General features: G+C 43.2%; 1 protein-coding gene across 2 annotated transcripts in view; it reads right to left on the bottom strand.

Annotated features, from left to right (window-relative positions):
• Positions 1 to 20,399, bottom strand: part of DNAH3 (dynein axonemal heavy chain 3) — an 827,768-nt gene that overhangs the window by 120,313 nt on the left and 687,056 nt on the right. For both annotated transcript variants that reach the window (XM_073591059.1, XM_073591058.1), the window contains exons 47-49: positions 18,251 to 18,917; positions 15,093 to 15,258; positions 4,550 to 4,766 (exon numbers count right to left, since the gene is read on the bottom strand). In XM_073591059.1, the coding sequence (XP_073447160.1) occupies positions 4,550 to 4,766; positions 15,093 to 15,258; positions 18,251 to 18,917 (1,050 nt within the window). The remainder of the gene's footprint in view (positions 1 to 4,549; positions 4,767 to 15,092; positions 15,259 to 18,250; positions 18,918 to 20,399) is intronic.

Here is a 20,399-nt window from a genome sequence, read left to right as displayed (position 1 = left end):
TTTTTTTTCTCAGTTTAGGCCGATATGTATTATTCTTCTACATAATTTTGGTAAATTTGTTATTTTTTTGGGGGGGGGGGGCTGTTTGCAGGGGGTGGGGGCACCATACAACATTTTGCTATGGGGCCCTGTGATTTCTAGTTACGCCCCTGCATCCTGTAAGGATGTTTTTCCACTGCATAGCTTGGTGTCATCTGCAAACACTGAAATGGTACTTTTAATCCCAGACCCTATATCATTTATAAAGATATTAAAAAGTAGGGGTCCCAACACTGAACCTTGGGGTATACCACTTATAACTTTAGACCATTCAGAGTATGAATCATTAACCACTACTCTCTATTCGGTCTTTTAGCCAGTTTTCTATCCATTTGCAAACCGATCTTTCCAAACCTGTAGACTGTACCTTACACATCAGCCCTATGTCAAACACTTTTGCAAAATCCAAGTATACCATGTCCACAGCCACCCCTCTGTCCAAGGTTTTACTTACCTCCTCATAAAAAGAAATCAGGTTTGTCTGACAACTTCTGTCTTTCATGAATCCATGCTGTCTGTTGCTTAAAATATTTTTTTCCAGCAAGAACTCGTCTGTGTGGTCTTTTATTAAATTCTCCAGTATCTTCCCAACTATAGAAGTAAAACTAACAGGTCTATAGTTACTTTGTAAAGACTTTGATCCCTTTTTAAATATAGGCACCACATTGGCCCTACGCCAATCCAGTGGTACTATTCCAGTCATTAATGAGTCCCTAAAAATTTGAAACAATTGCTTTGAAATGACAAAGCTCAATTCTTTCACGATCCGTGGGTGAATGCCATCTGGTCCAGGTGCTTTATCCACCTTTATTCTGTCTAAATATTTCTGGATCATATCGCTTTTGAGCCATTGTGGATTGTTTGGGGCTTTGTCAGTACCATCCCCATTATGGACATGAGCTCCCCCATGCTCCTTTGTATAAACAGAGCTGAAGAAAGTATTTAACCACTTGCTTACTGGGCACTTAAACCCCCTTCCTGTCCAGACCAATCTTCAGCTTTCAGCGCTGATGAACTTTGAATGACAATTGAGCGGTCATACAACACTGTACCCAAATGAAATTTTTATCATTTTTTTCCCACAAATAGAGCTTTCTTTTGGTGGTATTTGGTCATCTCTGTGATTTTTATTTTTTGTTAAAAAAAATGTAAAAAGACTGATTTTTTTTTTTAAATGTTATATATTTTTATATTTTGTTATAAAATTTTGCAAATGCGTAATTTTTCTCCTTCATTGATGTACGCTGATGAGGCGGCACTGATGGGCACTGATAGGTGGCAGTGATGGGCACTGATGGGTGGCAGTGATGGGCACTGATCGGCACTGGTTGGTTACACTGATAGGCAGCACTGCTAGGTGGCACTGATTGGCACCACTGGTGGGCATTAATAGGTGGCACTTGTGGGCATTTATAGGGGGCACTAATGGCCATTGATAGGTGGCACTGGTGGACATTGATAGGTGGCACTGGTGGGCACTGGCAGGTGGCAATGGCAGGTGGCACTGGCAGGGGGTACTGGTGGGCACAGATGAGGCAGAATTGCTTCTTCCTCTTCGGGACCGATGTCCCTTGCACATAAGCCAGTGATCGTTTTTTTCTTCTCACGCTAACAGCGTGAGAAGAAGAAAAAAAAAGATTAACAAGCTTTTATTTACATCATGTGATTAGCTGTCATTGGCTGACAGCTAATCACGTGGTAAGGGGCCAGGTTCGGCCCCTTACTCGGATCTGTGATCACCCGAGTCTCGGGGACTCGGTGATCACAGCGCGCGCTGTGCACACCCTGCAGTGCGTGCGGGGAGCGTGCAAAGGGAAGGCCGTCATATGACGGCCTCCCGGAAATTCAGGTCCGCGCTGTGGCCGTCATTAGGCTATAGCGCGGATGCCAAGTGGTTAATAAATTTGGCTTCTCTTTGTCCCCAGTCACCCACTTTAGATTATTTTGTAAAGGGCCTACATTCTCAGACCTGACCTTTTTACTATTAATATATTTGAAGAATTTTTTTGGTTTGTCCTACTATCTTTTGCAATATGTCGTTCGTTTAGAATTTTTGCGTCCTTGATTTCCTTTTTACATATTCTGTTATTTTCTTTGTAAACGATGATAGTGTTCCTTCATTTTTATATTTTTTTAAATCTCTTTTCTTACTATTTACAACTTTTTTAAACTTGTCCGTGAGCCACAAACGTTTAATTTTTAACCTTTCAAACGTATTGCCCATGGGAATATACTTTGCAGTGAGTTCACATGCAGTTGCTTTGAAGAATTCACATTTCTGTTCTGTGTTCATAGATGCCAATATTCCCTCTCAGTCTAAGTCATGGAGAGCAGCCCTCATCCTTGGAAAATTTGCACTCTTAAAGTTAAGTGTTTTTATCTTTCCCATATGTGTTTGTTGCTTACAGCTAACATTAAATGAAATCAAGTTATGGTCACTGCTACCCAGATGTTCCTTTATATGATCATTGAGATCATTGAGATTACCAGGTCCAACAGAGCATCATTCCTAGTTGGGGCCTCTATGAATTGTACCATAAAATTGTCCTGTAATAGGTTTAACTGTTCCAGCAGTGCCATTACTTCAGTCAATTTCCGGGTAATTAAAATCCCCCATTATTATCAGTGTCCCAGCCCTTGCAGCCCTTTCCATCTGTGCAAGGAGTGGAGTCTCCACCTCCTCATTAACATTGGGTGGCCTATAACAAACTCCAATGATTAACTTTGAACTATGCACATCTATATGCAGTTCTACCCATAATGCTTCAGCCATATCACACTCTCCATCAACTAGGTCCTCTTTCACACTCGCTTTGAGATCACTTCTCACATAGAGACAGACACCGCCACCTTTCCTTTTTACCCTCTTTCCGAAAGAGTGCATAGCCAGGAATATTAATAGCCCAGTCATGTGAAGAACGAAGCCAAGATTCAGCAATACTGATTAAATTATAGCTCTCCTCGTGCACCAGGGCTTCCAACTCACCTATTTTGCTTGGCAGACGTCTGGAATGGATGAACACTTTAATGCATTATAACATTTTTCTCTGGTGTTTGCATATCTTTTTTAGTAGTACAAATAGCACTATAATTTCCAAGGGTTGTTTGCAACATGGAAACCTTCTTGTCACCTGCTATAACCCTCCTCCCATCTATCCCCATTCCACCCTCCATTAATGTCTGACTCCTAACTGACCTGTCTGCCCATCTTTAGCATATAGGTTGCACTCCAATGAAAAGTCAGCCCAGTGCTCTAGAAATCCAAACCCTTCCTTCATATGCCATTAGCCAAGGAATCACTTTTATAGGTGGCTGGAGAGGTGCCCCCTGCCAGTCAGCTCCAAGCTTACCGGAGCCGTTAATTAACCCGGAAGTGATCCGATGCGTCCGTGTGCTGGGCAGGAAATCAAGTGAGGGCAAGATGGCTCCCACTCAGCTCTATGCCCTTGGAGGACCGGAGTGACCTCTGACGTCACTTCTTGGGCATAAACACTATTTTTTTTTAATCAAAATGTCAAAAAAACAAAAAAAAAAAATGTTTATTTTGCTTTTAAAAGGTAAATGAGACATCTGGGGACTTTTTGACCCCAGATCTCTCAATAAATAGGACCTGTAATGCTTATTTCTTTTACAAGGGATGTTTACATTCCTTGTAATAGGAAAAAAAGTGATTAAAAAAAAAAAAAAATTACATTTTTAAAGCATCGCCTATGGAAATTTTAAAGCACCGTAGTTTGTCCCCATTCCACGAGCGTGCGCAATTTAAAATCATGACATGTTGGGTATTTATTTATTATGCGTAACATCATCTTTCACATTATACAAAAAAAATGGGGTAACTATTGCGTTTCTTTTTTTCTAATTCATTAAAATGTATTTTTTCCCCAAAAATTACATTTGAAAGACTGCTGCGCAAATACAGTGTGACATAAAATATTGCAATGATCGCCATTTCGTCTCTGCTAAAAAAAAATATATAAAAAAATATATAAAAAATATATAATGTTTGGGGGTTCTAAGTAATCTTCTAGCAAAAAATACAAATTTAAACTTGTAAACAAAAAGTTCCAGAAAAGGCCTGGTCAGCTTAATGGAGAAGCAGCACTGTCAGCCTAGGGCAGAAAAAGTGTTAGGACTACAGGGCACATCCCCTTCTACTTATTACCATAATATTGGGGGAAAGAGTGTTCTATAGCCCACAGAAATCAACTAAACAGGACTGATAACTGATAAGGAAGTCACAAGCTCACTTGATTTCTGCCAGGATTACAAGGTATTTTTCTGTACTTGCAGCATTTTTAAAGAGACAAAACAAAATGTGCTCATATTAGAAAGATGTACTGGATATGATTTGACCCATATGTATATTTTCAGTCAAATAAAGCCAATCTACCTAAACGTGAAAAGTGTTAGGTTATATACTTGGCTAAAATGGGTCTGAAAAACGAACTATAGCCTGTTTATTACAGCAATAACAACTGCACATTATCCTGGCGGTTTCTGTGCTTACTTGTGATGATGCAAATTCTAGTTTTTCAAGACCAACAAGGTATCGGTTCCTCATGGTGTCCACCTCATAACGTTTGCTGTTTAGTAAAGTCTTGAAAGTGAGGATCAGCTCCAGGTACGAGGTTGGGGTGACGTAGTTGTGTCGGCGTAGTGTGTTGTAGAGACTGTCTGACAGCTCCTTGACGCTTTCTTGGAAATATTTGCACATGGAAACAACCCTAAGACATTTCATAAAGCAATACATACTATCAATCCTTCTGTTGGGTAAGAACTGCATATTACATATACACAGCAGTATATAAAGTATATTGTTGCTCATCATTAAAAAAAAGGTCTGTATAATACATATACACAGCAAGACATATATTATTGCTTGCCACAGGAAAGCCCTGTAAAATATATACGCACAGTGAGACATAAATTAATTCTTGTCACGAGAAACACCTGAATAATACACAGCAATACATATATTGCTTGTCACAAGGAGGGCTGCCATAATACTTCTACACAGCAATACATACATTAAAACTTGTCAGGAAGCTTCTATAAATCAACATTTCCACAGTGACGTGTTCCAGATTTAAAGGCTTTTCGACTGCATTTGGTTTTCCAACAGCAAAAAGAAATTCTTTGTTTCTCTTGGTGGTTACAGAAACTATACTGATGTTAAAAATAGCTTAATGCCTAGTTAATGCCCACAGAAAGCAATCTGCTAACATGATTTCAGTTTTTCTATATTATGTTTAGGTTTCTTTTATACATTGAAAAAGTATTCACCCCCCTTGAAATTTCCCACATTTTGTCATGGTACAACCAAAAATGTAAATGTATTTTATTGGGATTTTATGTGATAGACCAACATAAAGTGGCACATAATTGTGAAGTAAAAGGAAAATGATATCCAAATTTTTTACAAATAAATATCTGAAAAGTGTGGCTTGCATTTGTATTCAGCCCCCCTGAGTCAATACTTTGTAGAACCATCTTTCACTGTAATTACAGCTGCAAGTCTTTTTGGGTATCTACCATCTTTGCACATCTAAAGAGTGACATTTTTACCCATTCTTCTTTGCAAAATAGCTCAAGCTCTGTCAGATTGGACGGAGAGCGTATGTGAACAGCAATTTTCAAGTCTTGCCACAGATTCTCAATTGGATTTAGCTCTGGAGTTTGACTGGGCCATTATAACACATGAATATGCTTTGATCTAAGCCGTTCCATTGTAACTCTGGCTGTATGTTGTTGTCCTGCTGGAAGGTGAACTTCCGCCCCAGCCTCAAGTCTTTTACAGACTCTAACAGGTTTTCTTTTAAGATTTCCCTGTATTTGGCTCCATCCATCTCCCTATCAACTCTGACCAGCTTTCCTTTCCCTGCTGAAGAAAAGCATCCCCACAACACGATGGTGTGTACAGGGTGATGAACAGTGGTAGTTTTCCGCCACACATAGCATTTTGCTTTTAGGCCAAAAAGTTCAATTTTGGTCTCATCTGGCCAGAGCAACTTCTTCTACATGTTTGCTGTGTCCCCCACATGGCTTCTCACAAACTGCAAACAGGACTTTTTTTTAGCTTTCTTTCAACAATGGCTTTCTTCTCGTCACTCTTCCATAAAGGCCAGATTTGTGGAGTGCAGGACTAATAGCTGTCCTGTGAGCAGATTCTCCCACCTGAGCTGTGGATCTCTGTAGCTCCTCCAGAGTTATCATGGGCCTCTTGGCTGTTTCCTTGATTAATGTTCTCCTTGCCCGACCTGTCAGTTTAGCTGGACTATGTCTTGATAGGTGTGCAGTTGTGCCATACTCTTTCCATTTTCGAATGATGGATTGAACAGTGCTCCATGAGATGTTCAAAGCTTGGGATAGTTTCTTTAAAAGCTAACCCTGCTTTAAACATTTCCACAACTTTACCCGACCTGTCTGGTGTGTTCCTTGGCCTTTATGATGCTGTTTGTTTACTAAGGTTCTCTAACAAACCTCTGAGGGCTTCACAGAACAACTGTATGTATACAGAGATTAAATTACACACAGGTGGACTCTATTTACTAATTAGGTGACTTCTGAAGGCAATTGGTTCAACTAGATTTTAGTTAGGGGTATCAGAGTAAAGGGGGCTGAATACAAATGCACGCCACACTTTGCAGATATTTATTTGTAAAAACTATTTATCATTTTCCTTCTACTTCACAATTATGTGCCACTTTGTGTTGGTCTATCACATAAAATCCCAATAAAATACATGACATACATACAATACAATACATGACAAAATGTGGAAAATTTCAAGGGGTATGAATACTTTTTCAAGGCACTGTAGAACAATTATAAAATATAGTGCTCAGTTTAAAGCAGAACACCATCCAAAATCAACATAAGGATAAAAATGAATAGCCTATCAAAGGTAAAATAAAAAACAGATTTTATAGTAATATTCCAATTCAGTCTGGAACCCTCCTCCTCAGTACTTTACACAAAATGTCCTCAGTGTGATGGCCAGCATTATTCAACCTACTTCCTCTGAGCCCAGAGTGTCCTGGATCCACCCCAGCAGAAGCAGAACAGTAATAAGCTTATCCCGTCACACTACTTTCTCCTCCTATCAGCATGCTTGTTGTCCTGCAACTTCTTCTTACATTTCAACTCTGTTGAACATGGACTGCAAAAGGTTGATACCAGGTCAAATGCAGGTACTTCCACTCAGGGCAGCCATCATAAATTTTGGGGCCCCTTACACAGATTTAGGCCTGGGCCCCCCGGGGCCTGACCACCAACATTCCCCAGAGCCCGCCCACTGGCTGTCCCACCGAGTCCCCATCCATGCCCAGCATCATCCATTCCTCTTCCACAATGTATTCCCATCTATACCTAGCATCATCCATCCCTCTCCACAATGTTTCCCCATCCACACCCAAAATCCTGGAGAGGGATGGATGGTGCTGGGTGTGGATGGGAATGCATTGTAGAGACTAGATAGGTGGATGGTGCTGGGCATGGATGAGGATGCATTGTGGAGAGGGATGATTAGTGCTTTGTCGTGGAAGGGGATGCATTGTGGAGAGGGATGGATGGTGCTGGGCGTGGATGGGGATGCATTGTGGAGAGGGATGGATGGTGCTGGGTGTGGATGGGGATGCATTGTGGAGAGGGATGGATGGTGTTGGGCGTGGGTGGGGATACATTGTGGAGAATGGAGGGATGGCTGGTGCTGGGCATGGATGGGAATGCATTGTGGCGAGGGATGGATGGTGCTGGGCGTGGATGGGGATGCATTGTGGAGAGGGATGGATGGTGCTGGGCGTGGATGAGGATGTATTGTGGAGAGGGATGGATGGTGCTGGGCATGGATTGGGATGCATTGTGGAGAGGGATGGATGGTGATGCATTGTGGAGAGGGATGGATGGTGCTGGGCATGGATGGGGATGCATTGTGGAAACTGGAGGGATGGATGGTGCTGGGCATGGATGGGGATGCATTGTGGAGAGGGATGGATGGTGCTGGGAGTGGGTGGGGATGCATTGTGGAGACTGGAGGGATGGATGGTGCTGGGCGTGGATGGGGATGCATTGTGGAGAGGGATGGATGATGCTGGGCGTGGGTGAGGATGCATTGTGGAGACTGGAGGCATGGATGGTGCTGGACGTGGATGGGGATGCATTGTGGAGAGGGATGGATGGTGCTGGGCGTGGGTGGGGATGCATTGTGGAGACTGGAGGGATGGATGGTGCTGGACGTGGATGGGGATGCATTGTGGAGAGGGATGGATGGTGCTGGGTGTGGGTGGGGATGCATTGTGGAGACTGGAGGGATGGATGGTGCTGGACGTGGATGGGGATGCGTTGTGGATTGGGATGGATGGTGCTGGGTGTGGGTGGGGATGCATTGTGGAGACTGGAGGGATGGATGGTGCTGGCGTGGATGGGGATGCATTGTGGAGAGGGATGGATGGTGCTGGGCGTGGATGGGGATGCATTGTGGAGAGGGATGGATGGTGCTGGGTGTGGATGGGGATGCATTGTGGAGAGGGATGGATGGTGTTGGGCGTGGGTGGGGATACATTGTGGAGAATGGAGGGATGGCTGGTGCTGGGCATGGATGGGGATGCATTGTGGCGAGGGATGGATGATGCTGGGCGTGGATGGGGATGCATTGTGGAGAGGGATGGATGGTGCTGGGCGTGGATGAGGATGTATTGTGGAGAGGGATGGATGGTGCTGGGCATGGATGGTGATGCATTGTGGAGAGGGATGGATGGTGCTGGGCATGGATGGTGATGCATTGTGGAGAGGGATGGATGGTGCTGGACGTGGATGGGGATGCATTGTGGAGAGGGATGGATGGTGCTGGGCGTGGATGGGAATGCATTGTGGAAACTGGAGGGATGGATGGTGCTGGGCGTGGATGGGGATGCATTGTGGAGAGGGATGGATGATGCTGGGCGTGGGTGGGGATGCATTGTGGAGACTGGAGGGATGGATGGTGCTGGACGTGGATGGGGATGCATTGTGGAGAGGGATGGATGGTGCTGGGCGTGGGTGGGGATGCATTGTGGAGACTGGAGGGATGGATGGTGCTGGGCGTGGATGGGGATGCATTGTGGAGAGGGATGGATGGTGCTGGGCGTGGGTGGGGATGCATTGTGGAGACTGGAGGGATGGATGGTGCTGGACGTGGATGGGGATGCGTTGTGGATTGGGATGGATGGTGCTGGGTGTGGGTGGGGATGCATTGTGGAGACTGGAGGGATGGATGGTGCTGGCGTGGATGGGGATGCATTGTGGAGAGGGATGGATGGTGCTGGGTGTTGGTGGGGATGCATTGTGGAGACTGGAGGGATGGATGGTGCTGGACGTGGATGGGGATGCATTGTGGAGAGGGATGGATGGTGCTGGGTGTGGATGGGGATGCATTGTGGAGACTGGAGGGATGGATGGTGCTGGACGTGGATGGGGATGCATTGTGGAGAGGGATGGATGGTGCTGGGTGTGGATGGGGATGCATTGTGGAGACTGGAGGGATGGATGGTGCTGGGTGGGGATGAGGATGATTGACTTGCATTGTGGAAAATGGATGAGGATGACTCTGGGTGGGGATGAGTTACATAGTGAAGAGGCTCTCCACATTGTAACTCTCATCCCCACCCAGAGTCATCCTCATCCATTTTCCACAATGCAATTCCATCATGCCACTGATGTCAGCTTGTCAGCCTCGGCCCCCAGGTGTCCCATCCAAGGAGAAGGATATTAAATACATTCTAAATCTACAGGCAGCACATGGGGCACAGCAGCACACACTTAATTTTGTGACTTACCCTCCAGGCTGCTCTCTGGTATCTATCTGCATGCACCTGATAGGGCTGGGTGCATGCAGATAGATGACGACGAGCTGACCATACCCCCTGCCCGTGTCCCGGCCAATCACACTGTAAACCAACTTAGCAGCAGCTAGCAGGCTCTGCCTCAGCAGGGAAGGAAGAGGAGCGAGTGCTGGCCGCGATCACCTGCTGGGAGGGTTGTTAGTCAGGAAGGCGGCAGCCGGCTAAGGCTCACTGTAATGCTTCTCTCCACTTCTTTACAGTGGGGGGAGGGACTGCTAGTGAAAGTGAAAGGAGGCCCTATAGCGGCCAGGCACCCTGCAGGCTAGCGTCGGCACAGGTGATAGATTAATTTCATATGCTGCTGTAGGTGGAGCGGGCCCTGGCCAGCCGGGTCCCTTGGGACACTCGGGCCCCTTACTTAAGTACTGCCTGTACCCCCCTGATGGCAGCCTTGCTTACACTGCTTGCATTTTAAAAAATACAATCGATGATGCATGAAGGATTACAGCGTTTTCTTTATGCCTAATATATCTGCCTAGAGTTCAGCTTTAGAGAACACCCACAGCATGGGAACCCCTTATACGTGTATGCTTTCTTTTTGGTGCAATACATTGCATTTTCAGTCAACTGAATGGATTCCTCTAAAAATGTAACTCAACACGCTCAAAAATGCACGGCAGCTCAACCTTATATTAATATCATGTGTTATGACATTTCTTTTTTAGCACATCTAGCAAAAATAGGCCCTTAACATTATTTGTCTATAGAAAACACATACACCGTTGTATTAGTTCCTGCCTGTAAAAGGGAGCTTGTCATTTAATGACAGTCACATAGACCAACATTCATGCTAAAGCAGTGGTTCTCAACTCCTTTCCTCGGGACCCACTAACAGGCCAGGTTTGCAAGATAGCTGAAATACATCACAGGTGATATCATTTGCTACTCAGTGATTGCAGTATTCTAGTCTGCATCTCCCCAAGGTAATACTTAAATTCTGGCCTGTTAGTGGGTCCTGAGGACCGGAGTTGAGAACCACTGTGCTAAAGGGATGACTAATCTGGGAGTATGTTACCAGTAGTAGAATGGTACCTGCATGAAACCTACAAAGATATACTTATAATATGCAGATGTTAGTTTTTTTACAGGGGTAAATTAAAAGTACAGGGTAAATCATATATAAATATATACTTCCTGTATAGACTCTCATTACTAGCAGTAGCGCTAACACTATAGCAATATATATTGTGTGGTAATGTATCAGTGTAGAGCAGGGGTCTTCAAACTTTGGCCCTCCAGGTGTTCAGGAACTACAATTCCCATCATGCCTAGTTATGTCTGTGATTGTCAGAGTTTTACAATGCCTCATGGGATGTGTAGTTCCGCAACAGCTGGAGGGCCGTAGTTTGAGGATCCCTGGTGTAGAGGATATATAGTATGATCTGTATGCATAGCAGTACAGTACTAATTTCAACCGAACCTCTCAGAATGGCTGTTATCTAACACAGTCAAGGCTCCTTGGGGCTGCTGCTAGTTGACTGCAGCAAGCAGTGCAGTTACGGTACAGACATATCACCACACATGATGCTGCAGATGTTTACTTTACTTCAGTTTTTATACTGTTTCTGGAAGTCATGCTGTCTAATCACATTTTTTAACACCATTATTAAATATCTTTTCTGGAGCAGGCAAAGAAAATGAAAAATTTAATTTCCCTAAGCGATTTGAGATTTGGGGTTTGGCTATGGGTCTAATAGTTGACTCCTTCAAATGTCTGCTGCATAAAGGCATATACAGTATTTCACAAAAGTGAATGCACCCCTCACATTTTTGTAAATATTTTATTCTAACTTTTCATGTGTCAACACAGAAGAAATGACACTTTGCTACAATGTAAAGTAGTGAGTGTACAGCTTGTATGACAGTGTAAATTTGCTGTCCCCTCAAAATAACCCAACACACAGCCATTAATGTCTAAACCACTGGCAACAAAAGTAAGTATACCCCTAAGTGAAAATGTCCAAATTGGGCCCAAAGTGAAAATATTTTTTGTGGCCATCATTATTTTCCAGCACTTCCTTAACCCTCTTGGGCATGGCGTTCACCAGAGCTTCATAGGTTGCCACTTGAGCTGATGGATGTTAGAGACCTTGCGCTCCTCCACCTTCTATTTGAGGATGCCCCACAGATGCTCAATAGGGTTTAGGTCTGGAGACATGCTTGGCCAGTCCATCATCTTTACCCTTAGCTTCATTAGTAAGGCAGTGGTCATCTTGGAGGTGTATTTGGGGTTGTTATGTTGGAATACTGCCCTGCGGCCCAGTCTCCGAAGGGAGGGGATCCTGCTATGCTTAAGTATGTCACAGTACATGTTGGCATTCATGGTTCCCTCAATGAACTGTAGCTCCCCAGTGTCGGCAACACTTATGTAGCCCCAGACCATGACACACCCACCACCAAGCTTGACTGTAGGCAAGACACACTTGTTTTTGTACTCCTCACCTGGTTGCTGCCACACATGCTTGACACGATCTGAACCAAATACGTTTATCTTGGTCTCATCAGACCACAGGACATGGTTCCAGTAATCCATGTCCTTAGTCTGCTTGTCTTCAGCAAACTGTTTGTGGGATTTCTTGTGCATCAGCTTTAGAAGGGGCTTCCTTCTGGGATGACAGCCATGAAGACCAATTTAATGCAGTGTGCGGTGTATCGTCTGAACACTGGCAAGCTGACTCCCCATCTCTTCAACCTCTGCAGCAATGCTGACAGCACTCATACGTCTATTTCCCAAAGACAACCTCTAGATATGACGCTGAGCATGTGCACTCAACTTCTTTAGTCGACCATGACGAGGCCCGTTTTGAGTGGAACCTGTCCTGTTAAACCGCTGTATGGTTTTGGCCACAGTGCTGCAGCTCACTTTCAGGGTCTTGGCAATCTTCTTATAGCCTAGGCCATCTTTATGTAGAGCAACAATTCTTTTTTTTCAGATCCTCAGAGAGTTCTTTGCCATGAGGTGCCATGTTGAACTTCCAGTGACCAGTATGAGAGAGTGAGAGCGATAACACCAAATTTAACACACCTGATCCCCATTCACACCTGAGACCTTGTAACACTAACGAGTCACATGACACCGGGGAGGGAAAATGGCTAATTGGGCCCAATTTGGACATTTTCACTTAGAGGTGTACTCACTTTTGTTGCCAGCAGTTTAGACATTAATGGCTGTGTGTTGAGTTATTTTGAGGGGACAGCAAATTTAGGCCCCTTTCACACTGGTACGACATGACAGTCGTACAACTGTGGATCAGACAATGCACTGTGACTTGAAGTCCGACATGCGTCCAACTTCAATGAACGGGGATCCGACTTTGATCCCCGACAATGCAGGCACTTTGTGTCTGGTATGAATCTTTAGGGGGAACTCCACGCCAAATTTGAAAAAAAAACAAAACGGCATGGGTTCCCCCTCCAAGAGCATACTAGGCCCTTCGGTCTGGTATGGATTTTAAGGGGGACCCCACACTGTTTTTTCGGCGTGGGGTCCATACCAGACCCTTATCCGAGCATGCAGCTTGGCAGGTCAGGAAAGGGAGTAGGAACGAGCAAGTGCCCCCCCCCCCACTCCTGAACCGTACCAGGCCGCATGCCCTCATAGGGGGGTGGATGCACCACCCGGGGCATGATGGGGTGGTGATGTCATAAGGGGCGGGGCATTCATATGATGTCACCTGGAGACCCCGCCCCATGCCAATATAGGTAGTAGCACACCGCGCACCCAGCATCAGCGCGGGAGAGAGCATCAAGTCAACATCGGAAGAAGAACAGAGCGAGAAGATAGCGGAGAAGACCCAGCAGAGGCAAATAACAGCGGACAGAGGGAGAAGAACCAGAGAGGGCAGAAGACATCAGCGGAGAAGACCTGGAGAGGGAAGAAGAACCGGCAGAGGCAGAAGACGTCAGTGGAGGAGGCAGAAGAGCTGGAGAGGGGAAAAGAGATCGGAAGAGACGCCGGAGCTGCCTTAATAAATTACTTTAAAAACATGTGTAATGTGTTTTATTTTTGACACTTTTGACACTTTTAAGTGAATGGGTAGGGGTACAATGTACCCGATACTCATTCACATAGGGTGGGGGGCCAGGATCTGGGGGCCCCCTTGTTAAAGGCGTCTTCCAGATTCCAATTAGCCCCCCGCCTGCAGACCCCGACAACCAAAGGCCAGGGTTGTCAGGAAGAGGCCCTTGTCCTCATCAACATGGGACAAGGTGCTTTGGGTGGGGGGCGCAGGGCTGCCCCTGCCCCAAAGCACCCACCCCTGATGTTGAGGGCATGCAGCCTGGTACGGTTCGGGGGGGGCACTCGCTCGTCCCCACCCCCTTTCCTGACCTGCCAGGCTGTGTGCTCGGATAAGGGTCTGGTATGGATGTTGGGGGGACCCCCACGCTGTTTTTTCGGTGTGGGGGTTCCCCTTAAAATCCATACCAGACCAAAGAGCCTGGCTTGCCCTTGGAGGGGGAATCCATGCCGTTTTTTTTTAAATTTGGCGTGGATTTCCCCTTCAAGATAATCAGAGTTAAAGTCACATGCCAAAGTCGGATCAGTTAAGACAGCGATCCGACTTCAGTGATATTCAATGGGCTGAAGTAGGATCAAAGTCGGACCAAAGTAGTGCAGGGACTACTTTGAAGTCGACACAACTTGAAGTCGTACTAATATGAATGGTTCTCATTGGAAATCAGGGGGAACGACTTGTCATGTGACTTTGTAGTCCCAATTCGCAGGACAAGTCGTACAAGTGTTAAAGGGGCCTTGCACTGTTATACAAGCTACACACTCATTATTTTACATTGTAGCAAAGTGTTATTTATTCAGTGTTGTCACATGAAAAGATAGAATTAAATATTTACACAAATGTAAGGGGTGTACTCACTTTTGTGAGATACTGTACATATTTCTTTAACATTCTTAACCTGGTTTTACAAGCAAGTTATTATTCCTCTTCAAATTCAGTTATGAGTGTCATTGCTCAAGCAGAAGAATGGATTTAGCTCCCAATGGAGAAAAGTTGCAAACATTGAAAAGCTTCAAGTAATTTTCTCCTTATAATTGACATATTGTTTTAATGTTTTAATGCAACTGAAAAAACCTGTTCATATATCTAAGGAAAATAGTATTCCTAGACAACATAGTTCTAAATGGGGGTATAGTGTTATAAACACAACACTTACTCTTTCCTAATGTCATCATCGAGGTCCACATCTTCCAAGAACTTGTTGGCCACCATCTCTAAAGCATCAGTTGGCCATGTCTGGAACCAATCAATGGTACAGCAGTTTATCAGTGAAGGAAACATTCGCAGTCGATTGCGGAAGGCATCACCAATAGGACTCATAGCTAGTGGGCCAGAAACAGAAATTATGTTATCATACTGACTGTACATTGTGAACTGTGGGCTGTCCATAAACAATGTCAAGTAAGCAGTTCCTCTAGATCAGGGGTTCTTTACCTGGGGTTTCATGGAGTCGGTGAAAGCCATATAAAAAAATAAAGAAATAAATAACATTTACATTCAGTATACAGCCCTTCCCCTTGTCCCAATCAATGGTTTCCCATTGTAAGAAAAAATAAAGAAAACACAACCTGCCACTGCTTATTGCACGACCCCTAAGCATCCCTTGGCTCATGTTTACTATTTAAATTTGTATCATCAGTCTCTGCACAAATGCCTTCTTGTGCCACTCCATAATAGCAAATAATAATTCTCATTGTCTAGTAGTAGTAATAGTAGTAGTAGATTTGAGCAGAATGAAAATTGTTTTGTTTATTTTGATGATTGTGTTTCATTTTTGTACCTTTTGCATGAAAAGTAGTGAGTTTTTTGTTAAGATTGTTTGAATTGAAAGTATTCAATCTTTGTCTATGTCATATTTCAATAAAAGAACGTACATATATTCATTGCATACAAAGTTGTGTTTATAACAATATTTCTGGGGAGGATGTCCATAGCTTCATCAGATTCTTAAAGTAGAACTTTAAGTAAAAACATTAGAAAAGTTGAACAGGCAGGATTTTTATGGCAAAAGAGACATAAGACGTAATGATTTACTACAACTGGGGAAGACAAAACTCGCAGCAGCTGTTCATGGTAGCCAATCCGCTTGTTCAATTAAGCTTTGATAAAAGAACCTTGAAGAACCTGCAAAGCTGCATCAGATTTTGCACTCTCCAGTTTTAGTAAATCACTGTCTCTTCTGCATTAAAGTTTCTTATTTGCCTGTCCTCTGCTGTACAGTGGGCTGCACATGTGCAGTGCAGTGAGCAATTTAATCAATGCTGAGCTGACTGAACTCCTGCACATGCGCAGGAGTGAGGTCACCTCTGCCAGGCCAATTAAAATGGCCAGAGATCGGTACTCACAAGCCGCCTGGCCGAAGATGACAGTGACAGTGGGGAGCTCCGGGACAGGACAGCGCTGCAGAGAAGACAAGTACAGTTCTGCTTTAAATCCATGACTCAAAAAAATGGTTAAGAACCACTGCCCTTGATCAAGTTAAAGTGGTATTAAACCCCAAAACAAACATTTAATATATTGCAGCTTAGCAATTCTTAGATGTAGTGGCTGGATTTGTTTTCTTTCTTGCCTTTTTTAAATCTGGTTATCTGATCAGTAAGTCTATTGTTTTTCAACAAATTGTTTTCTTAACTTGAAATGTAGAAGTTAAGAGTGTTGAGACATACCATTTGCCACTGACAACGGATGCTTATAATGATTAGCATTTATTTATGTAAAATCTTTATCTCAAAAAGAAAAAGGCATTTTTATAACTGCTTATAAAGTGTGAGCTTGAGTATGGTTTCAATTTGTTAGTATATTTAAATCTGCTAACCCATCTAACACTCCCCTCCCCCCAGATTAACAATGTTGCTGTCTGCTGTGCCCCCTGTGCTTATTCACCCAGGGTGAGGACACTCTAATACATGAGGTGTTTTACCGGTCAGATCATCAGGTAAAAACAAAGTGGAAAAAAGCCTAGAGAAGAAAACTAATGTAGCCACCACATCAAATGATTGGTAAGCTGCAATATATTTAATTTTTGGTTTTGGGTTTAATACCGCTTTAACGCCAGGAAACCATGAGGGAATGCAGAAAAACTGACAGGATGTTTGTGTTTTAAAGCTCCTAATATTGGACTGAAACTAGTGTTTGTTAAAGTAGATCCAAACCTAAGCCTAACACTAAGTATTCTTAAAAATGTTCCATCCTCCCTTCCTCTGTCTATTCTGCATACCCTATGTGAAAAATATCCGTGTACTCGCCTCTTTTTAATCCACTCTGGTCCAGTCACATGATCCTGCAGCTCTGGCTCACCTGCATCAGTAAGCGGCTGCTGCAGGGAAGAGGAAGGAGTACAGGCAAAGGCTATGGGCGACTTTGCGAATCCCAGAATTCACAGCTGTTCTCAAGCGCTCCCTTACACAGGGAAGCCAGAGCTACAGGATTGCGTGAACAAACCAGAGAGAATTAACAAGAGGTGAGTATACAGATCTTTTTTTTACACAGTGTAAGCAAGATACGTAGGAAAGGGGGTGAGAGGACATTTTTTAAGTTAGTGTTATGTTTTTCTTCCAATTTAATTCCACGTTTCTTCCACTTTTTTGAATGACAATTAGTTTACTAAAGTGCTGCATATTTCAAGCAATTATCATTTAAAAGAATACTGTTTTTAAATGTTTGTATCTTAATTTGCATCTCAGTTTTGTATTATTCAACTCAGAAGTTTGAGCACACACTATGAGTGCAAGGCATCATGGTTCCTTCCCCTTAGAGTATGTCACCATGGTGCCCCGCACTAACAGTTGTATTACTGCAAAGAGCAGCACTAACATCATAAGATCCATTTCTTCAAGAACCACCTAGTGCAGGGAGAATATTAGAGAGGATAAGGACCTTGCATGCCCCATGACCAGCCTCAAGATATCTGGAAAAAAGCACAAAGTACTGCCAGGGGCCTCAAGGAAGGAAAGTCTGGATGTGGGCACCAAGTAACCCGAGTAGCATATAAATGTTACACTTTACACATTTTTTTTTTTAATTAAATATGTCCTTCTAGATCAAAGGTTTAATTCTCAAAGACTTTTACATTAAAGTGCTGCTCTTCTTCCTTAGGGAATATGTTATAAAAAGATTGTATACTGCATAACAAAAATCTAGAAAAAGTGTGTTGTAAAAGTGCTCAAAAATCTTGATCAACCTGAACAGCATTCATAAAAAAACATAATTTGGAAACATTGTTAAAGTATTTTCAGTCTTGTGTGGATTTTTGTTTTAACCCATCACTGTAAACATTAGATATGTTAGAGTTAGATAACATTGCTGAGTTCTTACCTAACACAATGTGTAAATTGGTCTTGACTCTCTCAATGAAGAAGTTGTACATAGCCAAAGGAGTTGCTTCGATTTTCTTCCCCTCTGTCCTAGCAATGGACTGCATTTTCTCAACTATATCTGCCTTCTCATCTGCTGGAAAGATATTAGGGACATCCCCAGTATTCAACAGCATGTTGATATCTTCTACAAACACTTCGTCTTTGATTTGGTTATCGCAGAACAGAAAGACTGTGCTCTTGCCCGCCACACCTGCTTGCACCATAACTTTCTTTACATCATCTCTCCATTCATTTATTGTGTAGTTTTTTGATATCTCAATCTGAAAGAGCTCAAAGGAATTCATGAAAGTGGCCAATTTGGTTGCACTCTGCCTCCCACTTCCACCAATCCCAACCAACAGCAAGTGGCCATTGTCTTGTTTCAACACCCGACAAATTCTTGAGATATGTTCTATAGCAAATTTAAACATTACCAAGGACATTGGTGCTTTGCTGACATTATTATATTCATCCAGATAGTATTCCATGACATGTGTCAGCTGCTTCAGATCAGTGATTTCATCATATACTCTAACATCACTGTCAGGTTTAAAATAGTCTCCGAAGAAGAGGCTTCTAATATTATCATCAACCACTTTTCCTGTAGGTGCCAAGTGGCTTAGAACCTGGAGAATAAAGATCAAAGCATACATGTAAATCCCATTAACTGTGTACTTTCTCGAAAGTAAAAAAAAAAGGTCAACCAAATCAGGCTGGATGGATCGGAACTCAGCCTGGTTTACAAAAAATGATAGGTGTCTTCAGAATGTCCCCCTCATGGTCTAGTGCATTAAACAAATCGCAAACATCCATAGTATAAAGTCAAACATTTTTAGCAAGTCATTTACCTGCTTTTGCTAAACTTCAAAACAAATTATTCCTCATGTATCTTGGATTGATGATAGCAAAGACACTTAGACAGCTGTATGCAATTTGGATAAATTGTTTATTTAGGATGTGACTGTGCCATACGCCAGAGGTTCTGAATGCACAGCTGGCCACAAATATACAAAGGGAAGATTTTCATTTCTCTGCATACTCTCAAAAAATTATATAAAAAAAAAAAAACATCTTCTTTGGGGACTTTCTATTGAAGTGATAAAATTACAACAGCTATATCAAGTTTATTACCAGAGGACTGGTTGAAAAACATAATTCTCAACTGTGTTACCTACCAATGGACTTGCAGTCTGCCCTTTAATCCAATTACCCCAGTCACATAAAAATGCCAGGTGCTGAATGTCTCTGATTACTAAACTGCAGTTAATGCGTATCTAAATCCAAAAAGCAAAAATGTAATATTTTGCAGCTTACCAATCTTTAAATGTAGTGGCTGCATTTCATTTTGTTTTTTACTCATTTTACTTTATTTTCCGCAAAAGTGGCAACCAGAGTGTTGAGATACACCATTTAACATTGGTAGGGGTGCTTACAATAGTCAGCTTTTATTCCTTTATGTGAAACCTTTATGTAAAGGAAAAAATTGTTGCAGTAACGGTTTTTCTGGAGTTCGGGTTTATTATGTTAGTCAAATCAAAATAAATTTGCTAGTGCATCTAACATTACCCTCTCCACAGGTTGACAATGCTGCTGTCCAAGGGTGGCTTTATTGCTCCTCCATAGAGTGGAGCCACCCCAAGGCAGGAAGTGTGTTACTAGCCAGATCACCAGGGAAAAATAAAAGGAAAAAAAGCCTAAAAATAGAAAATGAATGCAGCCACCACATTTATAGACTGGTATGCTGCAAATTGTTTTATATTTTTTTGAGTTTAGATACGCTTTAAGCCAGACAGTTAACTGCAGTTAATGAACCAATTGCCGACCGCCGCATGTACATTTATGTTGGCAGAATGGCACGGTTGGGCAAATGGGCGTACCTGTATGTCCCTTTGGCAGGCGCGACCCTGCCACAAGCTCCGTGAGTAGGATCGTGGGTCCCGTGGACTCAATGTCCACGGGGATACCCGCGATCGTCTCATGGAGCTACAGAACGGGGGAGATGCTAATGTAAACAAGCATCTCCCCGTTCTGCCTAGTGACACTGTCACTGATCATAGCTCCCTGTGATCGGGAGCTATGATCAGTGACGTGTCACTCGTAGCCACGCC

The sequence above is a fragment of the Aquarana catesbeiana genome, linkage group LG06 (genome assembly GCF_042186555.1).
Source record: "Aquarana catesbeiana isolate 2022-GZ linkage group LG06, ASM4218655v1, whole genome shotgun sequence".
In the NCBI taxonomy this organism is placed as follows: Eukaryota; Metazoa; Chordata; class Amphibia; order Anura; family Ranidae; genus Aquarana; species Aquarana catesbeiana.
The sequence above is the reverse complement of the archived record's forward strand: the minus strand, read 5'-3'. Positions and strand labels throughout refer to the sequence as shown.